General features: G+C 41.4%; 1 protein-coding gene and 1 long non-coding RNA gene across 3 annotated transcripts in view; both read left to right on the plus strand.

Annotated features, from left to right (window-relative positions):
• The window catches only part of LOC110520426 (radixin), a 59909-nt gene that overhangs the window by 16965 nt on the left and 25205 nt on the right, over positions 1–17739 (plus strand). For both annotated transcript variants that reach the window (XM_036974985.2, XM_036974986.2), the window contains exon 2: positions 1662–1761. In XM_036974985.2, the coding sequence (XP_036830880.1) occupies positions 1750–1761 (12 nt within the window). In that variant the 5' untranslated portion in view covers positions 1662–1749. The remainder of the gene's footprint in view (positions 1–1661; positions 1762–17739) is intronic.
• LOC110520428 (uncharacterized) lies at positions 3107–5292 on the plus strand. Its single transcript, XR_002472978.3, has 3 exons — positions 3107–3223; positions 3629–3961; positions 4104–5292. It is a non-coding gene; the product is annotated as an uncharacterized LOC110520428 (long non-coding RNA).

Consider the following 17739-nt stretch of genomic DNA (forward strand, 5'->3'; position numbering starts at 1 on the left):
TACTTTCCAGATACCCGGATAAAGCACTAAATAAACTTCAGTTAGTAATAAATATGGCTGCTAGAATCCTGACTAGAACCCCAAAATTTGATCATATTACTCCAGTGTTAGCCTCCCTACACTGGCTTCCTGTTTTGGCAAGGGCTGATTTCAAGGTTTTACTGCTAACCTACAAATCGTTACATGGGCTTGCTTCTACCTATCTCTCCGATTTGGTCCTGCCGTACATACCTACATGTACGCTACGGTCACAAGACGCAGGCCTCCTAATTGTCCTTAGAATTTCTAAGCAAACAGCTGGAGGCAAGGCCTTCTCCCATAGAGCTCCATTTTTATGGAATGTTCTGCCTATCCATGTGAGAGACGCAGACTCAGTCTCAACCTTTAGGTCTTTATTGAAGACTCATCTCTTCAGTAGGTCCTATGATTGACTGTAGTCTGGCCCTTGCTGTCTCTGCCTGGCTGGTTCCCCTCTCTCCACTGGGATTCTCTGCCTCTAACCCTATTACAAGGGCTGAGTCACTGGCTTACTGGTGCTCTTCCATGCCGTCCCTAGGAGGGGTGCGTCACTTGAGTGGGTTGAGTCACTGACGTGGCCTTCCTGTCTGGGTTGGCGCCCCCCATTGGGTTGTGACGTGGCGGAGATCTTTGTGGGCTATACTCGGCCTTGTCTCAGGATGGTAAGTTGGTGGTTGAAGATATCCCTCTAGTGGTGTGGGGGCTGTGCTTTGGCAAAGTGGGTGGGGTTATATCCTGCCTGTTTGGCCATGTCCGGGGTTATCATCGGATGGGGCCACAGTGTCTCCTGACCCCTCCTGTCTCAGCCTCCAGTATTTATGCTTCAGTAGTTTGTGTCGGGGGGCTAGGGTCAGTCTGTTATATCTGGAGTACTTCTCCTGTCTTATCCGGTGTCCTGTGCGAATTTAAGTATGCTCTCTCTAATTCTCTTTCTTTCTCGGAGGACCTGAGCTCTAGGACCATGCCTCAGGACTTCCTGGCATGATGACTCCTTGCTGTCCCCAGTCCACCTGGCCGTGCTGCTGCTCCAGTTTCAACTGTTCTGCCTGCGGCTATGGAACCCTGACCTGTTCACCGGACGTGCCACCTGTCCCAGACCTGCTGTTTTCAACTCTCTAGAGACAGTATTGTAGAGATACTCTTAATGATTGGCTGACATTTACTCCTGAGGTGCTGACTTGCTGCACCCTCGACAACTACTGTGATTATTATTATTTGACCATGCTGGTCATTTATGAACATTTGAACATCTTTGCCATGTTCTGTTATAATCTCCACCCGGCACAGCCGGAAGAGGACTTGCCACCCCTCCTAGCCTGGTTCCTCTCTAGGGTTCTTCCTACTTTTGGCCTTTCTAGGGAGTTTTTCCTAGCCACCGTGCTTCTTCACCTGCATTGCTTGCTGTTTGGGGTTTTAGGCTGGGTTTCTGTACAGCCCTTTGAGATATCAGCTGATGTAAGAAGGGCTATATCAATAAATTTGATTTGATGTTTTTTTACACAAGTTTTGTTATCCTGAACTGTCAATTATCACTGACATTGATGTTAGATCATTTTTTTCTTTCTCTGTGTTAATGGTAACTGATCTGTACTTTTCTTTGTTATTTATAGTGTTAAGTTATTATTATCTGCTCTCTCCTACAGGCAGTGGAGCCCAGGGCGAGTCAACGAGACGGAGGACGATTTCTTTGCATTTTCTCAGCAGAAGGGCAAGGCTGGAGAGAGGACAAAGATGCCCAAACCGGTGAGACTCACCTCAGGAAAAAATGATGAAAATTTAGATGTATAAACACATTGGGGAAAACAATATTTACGTGAATGTTCAGGTTGTGTTGTGAATTTCACAATGTATTTTCCACCACAACACCTCAGGCTTTGTCCCAAAGTATCTTTCACACCATCCAAGAACAGCAGCCACATGTTAGGACACAGTAACCTGACTGTAGCAAACACTCACATACACTGCAGGAGGTTGGTGGCACCTTAATTGGGAAGGACAGGCTCATGGTAATGGCTGGAGTATTAGTGGAATGGTATCAAATACATCTAACACCTATTTGATGCCATTCCATTTGCTCCGTCCTCCCCTCAGCAGCCTCCACTGACAACCACACAGTACCCCCCCCCCCCCCCCTAACACACAAACAAAACAGAGTCCTGATTACCCACTTCAGACCTGTTTGGAGAAAACACAAAGGCATCTTTTACTCTTATTTTGAACACACACACTTATTTTGTTTGTAACAGGCTCAGCGCTTGGGGACAGACTGATGGAGAGCTCCAGAGAGTCTCCCTGTGGTTTACATAATCACTGTAAACCCTCCACTCTATAGTCCGTCAATCACTGTAAACTAGAGGTGTCAAACTCATTCCACGGAGGGCCGAGTGTCTGCAGGCTTTTTTTTGGGGGGGGTGGGGGGTTGTATGTGTGTTAGTGAGCACTTGCTTGTTGTGTGTGTACTTCATCAGTATATTTGTGTCGCTTGTAAGCATGTATCACCATTGTAGGACTATGGTGTGGGGCGTGGTGGGACTTAATGCATTATTGATTTACTGAAACGTTTTGCACATGTCGCCCCTCTGGTTCGCCTCACTACTTTCCCTGCTCCACACCAGCATGCCTGCGCCCACCCGCCGGGGACACAGGCAGGCTTTAAATATTTCATAAGCCGGTTTTCATTAATATAATGGGAATTATCCAAGTCACTAAGTCTAATTATCAAGTGTGAAGTTCACTCACCCATCCCTTTCCCTCAACCTTACCTTAGCCCAAACACAGAAAAATGTAGGCTCTACCTAATCCTCCACTCTCCACGTCTACCGTCGCTCTTTATTTTCTCAATACCTTTTGATGTCCTTCTAGTCCTCCCTCTCTATTTTCATCCTCTCCTAGTTTCTTCTTGTGCATATATTATAAAGACATTTTGTGATATTTTGGTTAGTTTTGGTCTTCGTTAAGGGTTTTGTTAATCTGTTCGTGCACACAATGTTTTGACGAAGCAAGCCGAAGTTTGATAGCCGAAGTCTACACCCCTTCGTTGGCGATTGGTCAACTGTAGGGGTGGCGCGAGTTTCTTTTTCTCGATTTAGTCCGAAAACTCAGTGTGATTCAACATGGCGAACGACAACTTCAAGCGTTTCTTAGCCAAGGAGGGACAGAAGTAAGCAAGACGGAAAGCAACATGCCAACTTCACCAGAGAATGAGGTATGTTGTATTTTCTATTGTAGTTGAGGAAAAGAGTAGCCATGTTTGCGAACTAAACCCAGCCAGCTAGCTCTAGCTTAGCAGCATACTCATGTAGAGAAAGCAAGCAAGCCAACCAATTAAACTAAAGATCTTAACAACTTTTTGATTAAACATAATTTTGTCAGAGAAAGAAAATCATAAGCTTCCCACATTGGTAACACCTAAGTCAAATTTTGGTATCAAGGTCCAGCTAGCTAAAATGTTGCAAATGTCTAGCTAGGCCAACTCAACTCTGCTCAAACATTTGCAACATTATAGTCCATTTTAGTCTTGGTTAATGATATTTGATATGTTGTTCATTGGTTGTTTTGGATGGTTTGATTATGTGAACTAAAAAGCACTCTACTTTTTTTCTTTTCCAAGGCACAAACACCAGTGAATGGGGACAGCACCAAGTTTTGTTCTCTGCTCCCCAGCACTGACTGGTCATTAACCCCCAGCCCATCTCCCGCACTGAGCTGCAGTGCAGAATGGAAAACCATCTCTATGAAGGACCTGGGAAACCCTATCCTGGGCCCACCTCCAATACCTACTCCACTGGCTTGCTCCTCACCAATGCCACAGAGCAGCAGCAGTAGTAGCAGGAATGTGAGAAGAAGGGAGAAAAGAGCTGCAGACTCAGACACATCACTCGTAAAGGCGTTGCAAAGACCGATCTCAAGATCTGGAGAACGTCATGCATTGAGCCACCCAGAGGTAAATCATTTCAGACTCTCCTCCTTTATTCTGATATCCTTTCCTTTCTTTTGTTGTCCTTTTTTTCCTCCTCTTCTCACCATACACACTGCTCGCCACAGACACTCCTAACATGTCCCCCCTCTTCTCATCCTCTACACAGGGCCCTGGCACCTATAGCTGATTTCATGGATGAACTATTGGCAAAACTCTGGTTGGAATTCGATCACCAGCTGCATGAATTTGTGCATGACTTCAAGAAGACATGGACCGAACGACTGGGACCACAGTGAAATGAACAACTTGTTCTTGTTGTTCAGACATCTCAGGAGTCAGACTCTAGACAATTTTATTCCATAGACACTTGTCTTGTTGTTTGCACTTGTTGTTTGCATGTCTGTTTTTCATAGACACATTTGTACTATTCTTCAAATAATTCCATTTGTCTGACACTTTAATGATATTTCAATGATGTGTTGTTTACATGTCTGTTCTTAGCAGGCACTGTTGTATTGTGGTTTACTTTCAGAGCCCAGATGCAAGAATAAGGTTTATTTTTTGTGTGCTGAAAAAGCTCTGTTTCTTCATCTCGATACAAGGTGTTTCAATGCATTCTATTTGATAATCAAGTACTGACAATGTTGAGAAGAGCTATGTGCTGCAGACCTTACAGGCTCTTTTGTGTGGTGTAGTTCAATCTAAATTAACGCACACAGACATCATAAAAATTTGGTTAAAAAATTAATTAACAAGATTAAAACTACATTTTAGTACGAAATACTTTGGTTCACAGTGCACACAAAGAATGTGTGCCTCCAAGGGGTGTGTGTGAGAGCAGGTCAAACAAAGTCCTATTCTGCATGATTGGCTGGTCATGGGTTGAGTTGTCCTCTCCTAACCATGTCTTTTTGCACACATGCGGAGGGGAGAAGACATCCCTGAGCTTGTTTCTTGTTTCGCTTGCAAGCTGTGTCGCCCTGGCACGGGAGAGTCTGCCTGGCTCTTGAGGATTGTTGTCCCCTGGCCACAACCCACTTCCACTCTCCAGGTTGGTAGTTGCCAGAAGGGAGGGGAGTGTCCCCAAAAGCGGGAGACACTTATCTTGCGTTTCGGTTCATGAGTTTCATCTGTGGAGGACAGGTAGTTGTGGAAGGCTAGACAAGCCTTCAGAATGTCTTTAGCCTTTTCAGGGGTACACTCGATTAGCCGAACAAGAGTCCTCATCCTTGCAGCCATGATGCCGAATGCATTCTCTATGACAACAAGAGTGGCGGTAGTTGTAGGTACGCCCAGGATAATTGAGATGGACACCTGTGAATGAGAGATAATAAGAATATATGTTAGATATAAAATATAGCCTATTTGGTTAAAAAAAAAGAAAAAAAAATCCAGAACCATATTCCAAAAGCCTTAATAAAATGGCATTTCTCATACAGATATGCATACATCTATACAGTAACAAGGGAAATTAGAAACAGAAAAATTGATTCCAACATTCTATTATCAACATCTGGATAAGGGTGACTCAGTTTCTCATGTAGGGAGAGAGCTGCATCTCCCAGAAAAACATGGACTTGGTGTTGTGGTGCCTAGTAGGACAGCTGGTGGTGGTAAATCAAGAGTCTTCTGCAGCAGTTTGGACCCAAAATAACTATCTTGAAACACTCAACCCTTGCTCTCTTGGCCGAATGTCCCTACATCCGTTTCTGTATCTTTCCTATTATATGTCTTGCTAGGTAAAACAAATCTAGTAGATCCTGGGCAAGAGGAGACGGTGAGGTAATGGAGGTAAAGGGGATGGGTGAGGGTGACGAGGGGTTAGGCAGAGGGTGAAGTGGGATGAGGTAGAGGAGAAGGATGGGTGAGGGGTGAGGAAGAAGGGGATGGGTGAGGTAGAGGTCAATGGTTAAGAGTGGTGAGCTAGATGAGGATGGGTGAAGAGAGGTGCGGTAGAGGAGGAGGCAGTGAAGAGGGGTAAAGCCGGGTCCTCTGTGCCTTAAAGCCCCTGGTAACCGGCTTAGCAACAAACAGCTGTGCATTTAATTAGGCCTGTCTGGTACCACAAACACACACACACAGTTTACCATTTGGAAAATACGTACTCATCAAGGTTTTATTTTTTTGGTGGGGGTGGGGGTAGATCAGATTGAATATTGCAGATTGATGGAAGCCACAATGTAATTATCTGCATAATTTCCAATCCCCCAAAAATATATTTTTGTAAATAAACAGTACCAGTCAGAATTTTGGACACATCTACTCATTCAAGGGTTTTTCTTTATTTTTTACTATTTTCTACATTGTATAATATTAGTGAAGATATCAAATCTATGAAATAACACATATGGAATAATGTTGTAACCAAAAAAAGTGTTAAAGAAACCAAAATATATTTTATATTTGAGTTTCTTCGAAGTCGCCACCCTTTGTCTCGATGACAGCTGTGCACACTCTTGTCATTCTCTCAACCAGTTTCATGAGGTAGTTTTACCTGGAATGCATTTCAATTAACAGGTGTGCTTTGTTAATTTGTGGAATTTCTTTCCTTAATGCGTTTGAGCAATTCAGTTGTGTTGTGACGAGGTAGGGGATAGACATATTTGGTAAAAGACCAAGTCCATATTATGTCAAGAACAGCTCAAATAAGCAGAGAAACGACAGTCCATCATTACTTTATGACATAAAGGTCAGTCAATGCAGAACATTTCAAAAACTTTGAAAGTTTCTTCAAGTGCAGTTGCAAAACCATCAAGCGCTATGAAGAAACTGGCTCTCATGGGGACCGCCACAGGAAAGGAAGACCCATAGTTACCTCTGCTGCAGAGGATAAGTTATTTTTGGTTCCAAACCCGTGTCTTTGTGAGAAGCAGAGTAGGTGAACGGAAGATCTCTGCATGTGTGGTTCCCACCGTGAAGCATGGAGGAGTAGGTGTGGGGGTGCTTTGCTGGTGACACTGTCTGTGATTTATTTAGAATTCAAGGCACAGTTAACCAGCATGGCTACCACAGCATATTGCAGCGATACGCCATCCCATCTGGTTTGCACTTAGTCCCACTATCATTTGTTTTTCAACAGGACAATGACCCAAAACACACCTCCAGGCTCTGTAAGGGCTATTTGACCAAGAAGGAGAGTGATGGTGCTGCATCAGATGATCTCGCCTTCACAATCACCCGACCTCAACCCAAGTTGGACTGCAGAGTGAAGGAAAAGCAGCCAACAAGTGCTCAGCATATGTGGGAACTCCTTCAAGACTTTTGGAAAATCATTCCAGGTGAATCTGGTTGAGAGAAAGCTTTGCACACTCTAAGGCAGTCATCAAGGCAAATGGTGTTTTTGGGTTACTACATGATTTCATAGTTTTGATATCTTCACTATTATTCCACAATTTTCTTATATATTTTCTCCTAACCCTACCACCCCTCCCCAAATTGGAGTAAACTAATGGACAACAAGACTTATGCTTCTAGTTCCGTCTTATATGTACGTACTGTATATATTTTCACAGACACAGTATAGTTTACAATAGTTATCTTTTGTTTGTTTTTCAGAACCTTTCTATTCTCATAGATTCTACATATTGTAAATTAAAGAAAACATTTTGTTATGAGTATAATTGTTATTGATCGATTGACTATGACTTTTTAAATCACCTAGCAGTGCTATTTGCAGAGTTAGCCCCAGGTAAATGTTGCAATTATTCAGCCATTCTTGAACCTGCGACCAAAAACAAGCTACATATGGACAGTACCAAAAGCAGCAAAATCTGCAGAGCTGGGATTGTTCTATACCCCATATACATGTGTGTGTATATATAACATTTTATTGATTGCAAGAATTTTGTATAATCAGTTAAACTGAAAGGTTTTGAATCCAGCGTTGTCTTGTGTATCAGTTCACAAACCATGTACCGATTCAATGGCACATCTCTTCACAACTATTTTGCTATCTACAAGTCACAGCTGTCCATCTGTAACCAATTTTACCAATACTTATCAAGTGTTGCTTGGGTTGGGGATATGTAACGGGCTACCTTTGCTTTGGGGGTCACTGGACAAAAATAAATAGCCACTCAAGCATAAAGATGGTGTTATCGTTTTTTTTTTTGCCTGGTTTTCAAAGCCATTTCCAATTTACTTCCTGAATTAGCTGCAAAGAAACTGAATTGACCGCTAACTAGCAGACGTTGCTACTGTATGTATAGCCGAGTCGCAGTCAGAGAATGGAGGGTTCTAGTATTCACTGTGCACTGCTCTGTCTCTACGTGTTTTGTCAGTTGGTGATCAGCTCCTATCAGTTCTGAGACATCTTGCTCTGTTTGCTGTTCTATTCTACAGTATATATCAGTTTCTCTCCCTCTGTTTCTCTCCTGCTCAGTTTCTCTCCCTCTCTCTCCCGCTCAGTTTCTCTCCTGCTCAGTAGAGTTTCTCTCCCGCTCAGTTTCTCTCCCTCTCTCTCCCGCTCAGTTTCTCTCCTGCTCAGTAGAGTTTCTCTCCCGCTCAGTTTCTCTCCTGCTAAATAGAGAGTTTCTCTCCCTCTCAGTTTCTCTCCCTCTCTCTCCCGCTCAGTGTCTCTCCTGCTCAGTTTCGCTCAGTTTCTCTCCTGCTCAGTTTCTCTCGCTCTCTCTTGCTCTCGAACACGCATACACAAACATATTAAATTATTTCCTTATAGAAATAAGCTATTGACGGGTTCTGCTACGACACAAAGGAAATTATCTTTACAACGCACCAGAATTACCTCCAATACCAGGATCTAGGCCACATAATCATTTCTTGAAGGGTTAAAAGTGGTCTACCTGCAAGACTTCTGTAGCTAGTCCTGTAGCTATTGAAGTGTATAATTATATATATTTGTATAAACTTTCGCATAAAGACCGTTTAGATCGAACATAATCAATCTATGCTGTTAGATTTGTGGAATATATATCGTGCAACCTTTCCGTTTTAAAGTGGTCCATCATGCGTTAATGATGCAGTGTTACTAAGGTCCCATCTCCCAGCCTAAGAGGTTAATCCTACAGTCATTGTTTTCTGTGCCCCAGTCAGTGTTTAAATCCCTGTTTAGTGGTGTTGGGCAGCATTTTACAATTACATTAAAGCAAGCCCGCAAGGTGTCTGCCACGTTGTCAGCCACCTGTTACGCACGTGCACACATGCATATGTGCAGACACGCTTACACGTGTGTGTGCACACACACAGTCTTGTATAAATAACCTTAAGTCCCATTCAAAATAATATTTTCCCTAGCCTTGAACCTAAAACTAACCCTAGCTCCTTACCCTAACCTTTAACTTAAAACCTAACCTTAACCCTAAACCTACAGTAGACCTAGCTCCTAAACCTAAACCTAACCATAAGCCTAACTGTAACCCTTAACCCCCTAGAATAGTATTTGACCTTGTGGGGACTAGCAAAAGTTGCTTGTTTATTATTATTGTGGTGACTTCATACACATGGTTTGTCAAGATCTGTGTGGAAGAACTTGACTGACCTACACAGAGCCCTGACCTCAACCCCATTGAACACCTTTGGGATTAATTGGAAAGCCGACTGCGAGCCAGGCTTAATCGCCTAACTTTAGTGCGTGACCTCACTAATGCTCTTCTGGCTGAATGGAAGCAAGTCCCGTCAGCAATGTATAGGGGTGGAAAACCTTCTTAGAATATTAGAGGCTGTTATAGCAGCGAAGGGGGGACCAACTCCATATTAATGCCCATGATTTTGGAATGAGATGTAATATGAGCAGGTACAGTGGGGCAAAAAAGTATTTAGTCAGCCACCAATTGTGCAAGTCCTCCCACTTAAAAAGATGAGAGGCCTGTAATTTTCATCATAGGTACACTTCAACTATGACAGACAAAATGAGAAAAAAATTCCAGAAAATCACATTGTAGGATTTTTTATGAATTTATTTGCAAATTATGGTGGAAAATAAGTATTTGGTCACCTACAAACAAGCAAGATTTCTGGCTCTCACAGACCTCTTCTTTAAATACTTTTTTGCCCCACTATCTACTAGAGGTCGACCGATTAGGATTTTTCAACGCCAATACCGATTATTGGAGCACCAAAAAAAAGCAGATACCGATTTTAAAAAATTAAATATATATATATACAGTGCCTTGCGAAAGTATTCGGCCCCCTTGAACTTTGCGACCTTCTGCCACATTTCAGGCTTCAAACATAAAGATATAAAACTGTATTTTTTTGTGAAGAATCAACCACAAGTGGGACACAATCATGAAGTGGAACGACATTTATTGGATATTTCAAACTTTAACAAATCAAAAACTGAAAAATTGGGCGTGCAAAATTATTCAGCCCCCTTAAGTTAATACTTTGTAGCGCCACCTTTTGCTGCGATTACAGCTGTAAGTCGCTTGGGGTATGTCTCTATCAGTTTTGCACATCGAGAGACTGAAATTTTTTCCCATTCCTCCTTGCAAAACAGCTCGAGTTCAGTGAGGTTGGATGGAGAGCATTTGTGAACAGCAGTTTTCAGTTCTATCCACAGATTCTCGATTGGATTCAGGTCTGGACTTTGACTCTGGACTTGGCCATTCTAACACCTGGATATGTTTATTTTTGAACCATTCCATTGTAGATTTTGCTTTATGTTTTGGATCATTGTCTTGTTGGAAGACAAATCTCCGTCCCAGTCTCAGGTCTTTTGCAGACTACATCAGGTTTTCTTCCAGAATGGTCCTGTATTTGGCTCCATCCATCTTCCCATCAATTTTAACCATCTTCCCTGTCCCTGATGAAGAAAAGCAGGCCCAAACCATGATGCTGCCACCACCATGTTTGACAGTGGGGATGGTGTGTTCAGCTGTGTTGCTTTTACGCCAAACATAACGTTTTGCATTGTTGCCAAAAAGTTCAATTTTGGTTTCATCTGACCAGAGCACCTTCTTCCACATGTTTGGTGTGTCTCCCAGGTGGCTTGTGGCAAACTTTAAACAACACTTTTTATGGATATCTTTAAGAAATGGCTTTCTTCTTGCCACTCTTCCATAAAGGCCAGATTTGTGCAATATACGACTGATTGTTGTCCTATGGACAGAGTCTCCCACCTCAGCTGTAGATCTCTGCAGTTCATCCAGAGTGATCATGGGCCTCTTGGCTGCATCTCTGATCAGTCTTCTCCTTGTATGAGCTGAAAGTTGAGGGACGGCCAGGTCTTGGTAGATTTGCAGTGGTCTGATACTCCTTCCATTTCAATATTATCACTTGCACAGTGCTCCTTGGGATGTTTAAAGCTTTGGAAATCTTTTTGTATCCAAATCCGGCTTTAAACTTCTTCACAACAGTATCTCGGACCTGCCTGGTGTGTTCCTTGTTCTTCATGATGCTCTCTGCGCTTTTAACGGACCTCTGAGACTATCACAGTGCAGGTGCATTTATACGGAGACTTGATTACACACAGGTGGATTGTATTTATCATCCTTAGTCATTTAGGTCAACATTGGATCATTCAGAGATCCTCACTGAACTTCTGGAGAGAGTTTGCTGCAATGAAAGTAAAGGGGCTGAATAATTCTGCACGCACAATTTTTCAGTTTTTGATTTGTTAAAAAAGTTTGAAATATCCAATAAATGTCGTTCCACTTCATGATTGTGTCCCACTTGTTGTTGATTCTTCACAACAAAAATACAGTTTTATATCTTTATGTTTGAAGCCTGAAATGTGGCAAAAGGTCGCAAAGTTCAAGGGGGCCGAATACTTTCGCAAGGCACTGTATATATATATATATATATATATATATATATATATATATATATATATATATATATATATATATATATATATAATAATTAAACAAAATTAAATAAAAAAAAAAATTATTTGGAATAATAACACTTACAACAATACTGAATTAACACTTATTTTAACTTAATATAATACATCAATAAAAATCAATTTAGCCTCAAATAAATAATGAAGCATGTTCAATTTGGTTTAAATAATGCAAAAACAAAGTGTTGAAGTAAAAGTGCAATATGTGCCATGTAAAAAAGCTAACGTTTGAGTTCCTTGCTCAGCACATGAGACAGTTGGTGGTTCCTTTTAACATAACTTCAATATTCCAAGGTAAGAGGTTTTAGGTTGTAGTTAATATAGTATGTATAGGACTATTTCTCTCTATACCACTTGTATTTCATATACCTTTGACTATTGGATGTTCTTATAGGCACTATAGTATTGCCAGTGTAACAGTATAGCTTCCGTCCCTCTCCTTGCCCCTACCTAGGCTCGAAACAGGATCACATCGACAACAGCCACACTCGAAGCAGTGTTTACCCATCTCTCCACAAAAGCCGCGGCCTTTGCAGAGCAAGGGGAATAACTACTCCAAGTCTGAGCGAGTGACGTTTGAAACGCTATTAGCGCACACCCAGCTAACTAGCTAGCCATTTCACATCGGTTACACCAGCCATTAGGCTGATAGGCTTGAAGTCATAACCAGCGCTGTGCTCCTCGTGGAGTGCAATGAGAGGCAGGTGGTTAGAGCGTTGGACTAGTTAACTGTAAGGTCGCAAGATTGGATCCCCCGAGCTGACAAAGTGAAAATCGGTCGTTCTGCCCCTGAACAAGGCAGTTAACCCACCGTTCCTAGGCCGTCATTGAAAATAAGAATGTGTTCTTAGCTGACTTTTTTTTTTTAATGGGCAAAATCGGCGCCCAAAAATACCAATTTCAATTGTTATGAAAACTTGAAATCGGCCCTAATTAATCGGTCATTCCGATTTAATCGGTCGACCTCTAGTATCTATATACTTTTGGTCATGTAGTGTGTATATACAGTACCAGGAAAAATAAACAATTTAATAAATTTTCGAGTAAGGTTGTTACGAAACAACATTTTCCAAATTTTGTTAAGGGGTGTGAATACTTTCCCAATGCACTGTATATATATATCAGTGCCTTCAGAAAGTATTCACACCCCTTGACTTTTTCCACATTTTGTTGTGTAATGGCCTGCATTTAAAATTGATTTAATTTAGATTTCTTTTGTCACTAGCCTACCCACAACATCCATCCCATAATGTCAAAGTGGAATTATTTTTTTAATCATGTTTTCACTTTGTAATTATGGGGTATTGTGTGTAGATGGGTGAGAAAATAATAACTATTTAATAAATGTTGAATTCAGGCTGTAACACAACATAATGTGGAATAAGTCCAGAGCTATGAATACTTTCTGAAGACACTTATATACGAACCAAACCCTTCATACAGCCCCATCCTAACCCTTTGTAACCCTAATTTACATAACACATAAAGACACAGTACTTACTGTATATATAGACACCAAAGCCGTAACCCACTAAACCTCCGACAACCCTGTCCTGACCTGCTAATTCACTGACTACCAACATGTCAACATCCTCCTCTAATAATACCTGACCTACTGCTTTCTATGTGCATGCTCTTCTAGCATTGCACCTCTCTCCTCATGCACACTCTTGATAGGCCCTCTCTCCTCATGCACACTCTTGATAGGTCCTCTCTCTTCTTGCACGCTCCTGATAGATCCGCTCTCCTTGTGCACACTCCTTTAGCCTGACTTCCTTAGCATATTCTCTTGCTCCTTTTTCCTAGTGCACAATCGAAAGGCACATCCTCTGCTTGTGCACACTGCTGTAAGTGTGTGCATGCCCTTCAAGCTTCTGTCTCTGGCATGCACACCCCTCTAACTGCTAGTGCATTGTCCCCAGCTGCATCTCTGCTGCTGCTGGCCGGTGATGTACTGTATATAGCAAGGCCAGTGCTGTCAGTCTGTTTGCTGAGTTGGCTAACTATGCACTGGGATATTTACTCCCTCTGTCACACGTCTTATTGCAGATCTCCGCTCGGCTCTGACTTGCTCTCTCTCTCAATTCAATTTCTTTTTCAATTTAATGGCTTTATTGGGAAACATATGTTTACATTGCCAAATCAAGTGAAATAGATAATTAACAAAAGTGAAATAAACAATAAAAATGAACAGTAAACATTACACTCACAAAAGTTCAAAAAGAATAAAGACTTCAAATGTCATCTGTCTATATACAGTGTTGTAATGATGTGCAAATAGTTAAAGTACAAAAGGGAAAATAAATAAACATAAATATAGGTTGTATTTACAATGGTGTTTTTTCTTCACTAATTGCCCTTTTCTTGTGGCAACTGGTCACTAATATTGCTGCTGTGATTGCACACTGTGGTATTTCACCCAATAGATATGGGAGTTTATCAAAATTGGATTTGTTTTTGAATTCTTTGTGGGTCTGTGTAATCTGAGGGAAATATGTATCTCTAATATGGTCATACATTTGGCAGGAGGTTAGGAAGTGCAGCTCAGTTTCCACCTAATTTTGTGGGCCGTGTGCACATAGCCGGTCTTCTCTTGAAAGTCAGGTCTGCCTACTGCGGACTTTCTCAATAGCAAGGCTATGCTCACTGAGTCTGTTCTCTCTCTCCTCTCTTCTCTCTCCATGTGCCAGTCTCTTTCCTCTACCAGCCTCTACTCGTCCTTCCTCCCTTAGGTTATATCCAGTTGATACTGTACCACTGGCTCTGGCTGAGCCTGACTTGCTGTAGTCACAGACACACACTGAAGCAATGGAAGTTATTACACACTGACTGGGAAATAGATGGCCACATATTGCCCCTGAAGCTACAAATGACCCATATAGTTATGATGGTCTAAATTAATATTGATGTTTGGTTATGAGATTTATTTGTTTATTAGTATCCCCATTAGCTTTTGCAGAAGCAGCAGCTACTCTTCCTGGGGTCCACAATTAAACACAGAACATGACAAGTAACAAAACACTGATACATTGATAGACAAGGACAGCCACAGAAATGTAAAATACAACGATTTACAAACAATGTGTTTGTGTTTGTCCCTTCACAGTCCTCGCCGTTCCATGAGTTGTTTTTTAATAATGAAAAAAAAGGTAATTATGCTGTTTGCTTGAGAAGTTGGAGATGGAATGGAGTTCCATGCGATCATCGCTCTGTTTAAAATTGTGCAGAGACCCCTAGTGGCATGTTAGGTGGTGTATGTATGGATGACTGAGTTGAATTTTTTGTTTATGCAGACAATCTGGAATTTTTGTCACATTAATATTTCTCATAAATACTAGAAGAGAAGCAGTTAATATCTTGTCAACCCTCAACCAGGAAAGACTGGCATGCATGTTGCGGATGTTAGTTCTGCATGTGTAGTTAAAGGCATGCTGCTCTGTTTTGAGCCAGCTGCAGCTTTGCTAGGTCTTTCTTTGCTGTCCTTGGCCATATTACCAGATAGTAATCAAGATGGGACAAGACCAGCGCCTGAACAACTAGTACATTTGATTTTTGTGTCAAAAACACAGAACCTCTTTTTATAACAGACATACCCCTCCCCATCTTCACAACGACTGTGTAAATATGACTTGCCAATGATAATTGACCATCCAATGTTATACCTAGGAGTTCAGCTTCCTCAATTTTCTCAATGGTCACAACCTTAATTAACAACTCCAGCTGGTGTTTAAATCTTAGAGAATGTTTTGAACCAAATACAATGCGTTTAGTTTTAGATTTATTTAAGTCAATTTTATTAATAAGCCACCATTTATGATACTGACTATAACTCCTCATATAGATTTTCAGTGAGCTCACTGGCTTTGGGTGCTGACATGAGTGTGGAATCACCCACATACAGTGCCGTGCGAAAGTATTCGGCCCCCTTGAACTTTGCGACCTTCTGCCACATTTCAGGCTTCAAACATAAAGATATAAAACTGTATTTTTTTGTGAAGAATCAACAACAAGTGGGACACAATCATGAAGTGGAACGACATTTATTGGATATTTCAAACTTTTTTAACAAATCAAAAACTGAAAAATTGGGCGTGCAAAATTATTCAGCCCCCTTAAGTTAATACTTTGTAGCGCCACCTTTTGCTGCGATTACAGCTGTAAGTCGCTTGGGGTATGTCTCTATCAGTTTTGCACATCGAGAGACTGAAATTTTTTCCCATTCCTCCTTGCAAAACAGCTCGAGTTCAGTGAGGTTGGATGGAGAGCATTTGTGAACAGCAGTTTTCAGTTCTATCCACAGATTCTCGATTGGATTCAGGTCTGGACTTTGACTTGGCCATTCTAACACCTGGATATGTTTATTTTTGAACCATTCCATTGTAGATTTTGCTTTATGTTTTGGATCATTGTCTTGTTGGAAGACAAATCTCCGTCCCAGTCTCAGGTCTTTTGCAGACTCCATCAGGTTTTCTTCCAGAATGGTCCTGTATTTGGCTCCATCCATCTTCCCTGTCCCTGCTGAAGAAAAGCAGGCCCAAACCATGATGCTGCCACCACCATGTTTGACAGTGGGGATGGTGTGTTCAGCTGTGTTGCTTTTACGCCAAACATAACGTTTTGCATTGTTGCCAAAAAGTTCAATTTTGGTTTCATCTGACCAGAGCACCTTCTTCCACATGTTTGGTGTGTCTCCCAGGTGGCTTGTGGCAAACTTTAACCAACACTTTTTATGGATATTTTTAAGAAATGGCTTTCTTCTTGCCACTCTTCCATAAAGGCCAGATTTGTGCAATATACGACTGATTGTTGTCCTATGGACAGAGTCTCCCACCTCAGCTGTAGATCTCTGCAGTTCATCCAGAGTGATCATGGGCCTCTTGGCTGCATCTCTGATCAGTCTTCTCCTTGTATGAGCTGAAAGTTTAGAGGGACGGCCAGGTCTTGGTAGATTTGCAGTGGTCTGATACTCCTTCCATTTCAATATTATCGCTTGCACAGTGCTCCTTGGGATGTTTAAAGCTTGGGAAATCTTTTTGTATCCAAATCCGGCTTTAAACTTCTTCACAACAGTATCTCTGACCTGCCTGGTGTGTTCCTTGTTCTTCATGATGCTCTCTGCACTTTTAACGGACCTCTGAGACTATCACAGTGCAGGTGCATTTATACGGAGACTTGATTACACACAGGTGGATTGTATTTATCATCATTAGTCATTTAGGTCAACATTGGATCATTCAGAGATCCTCACTGAACTTCTGGAGACAGTTTGCTGCACTGAAAGTAAAGGGGCTGAATAATTTTGCACGCCCAATTTTTCAGTTTTTGATTTGTTAAAAAAGTTTGAAATATCCAATAAATGTCGTTCCACTTCATGATTGTGTCCCACTTGTTGTTGATTCTTCACAAAAAAATACAGTTCTATATCTTTATGTTTGAAGCCTGAAATGTGGCAAAAGGTCGCAAAGGCCAAGGGGGCCGAATACTTTCGCAAGGCACTGTAAATAGTCCTATAATAACTACAACCTAAAACTTCTTACCTGGGAATATTGAAGACTCATGTTAAAAGGAACCACCAGCTTTCATATGTTCTCATGTTCAGAACAAGGAACTTAAACGTTAGCTTTCTTACATGGCACATGTTGCACTTTTACTTTCTTCTCCAACACTTTGTTTTTGCATTATTTAAACCAAATTGAACGTTTCATTATTTATTTGAGACTAAATTGATTTTTATTGATGTATTATATTAAGTTAAAATAAGTGTTCATTCAGTATTGTTGTAATTGTCATTTTATATATATATATATACTGCTCAAAAAATGAGCTGCACTACCTGAGCCACTTGTGTGGGTTGTAGACTCCGTCTCATGCTACCACTAGAGTGAAAGCACCGCCAGCATTCAAAAGTGACCAAAACATCAGCCAGGAAGCATAGGAACTGAGAAGTGCTCTGTGGTCACCACCTGCAGAACCACTCCTTTATTGGGGGTGTCTTGCT

The sequence above is a fragment of the Oncorhynchus mykiss genome, chromosome 3 (genome assembly GCF_057628025.1).
Source record: "Oncorhynchus mykiss isolate SJ-2025 chromosome 3, ASM5762802v1, whole genome shotgun sequence".
NCBI classification, from domain to species: domain Eukaryota; kingdom Metazoa; phylum Chordata; class Actinopteri; order Salmoniformes; family Salmonidae; genus Oncorhynchus; species Oncorhynchus mykiss.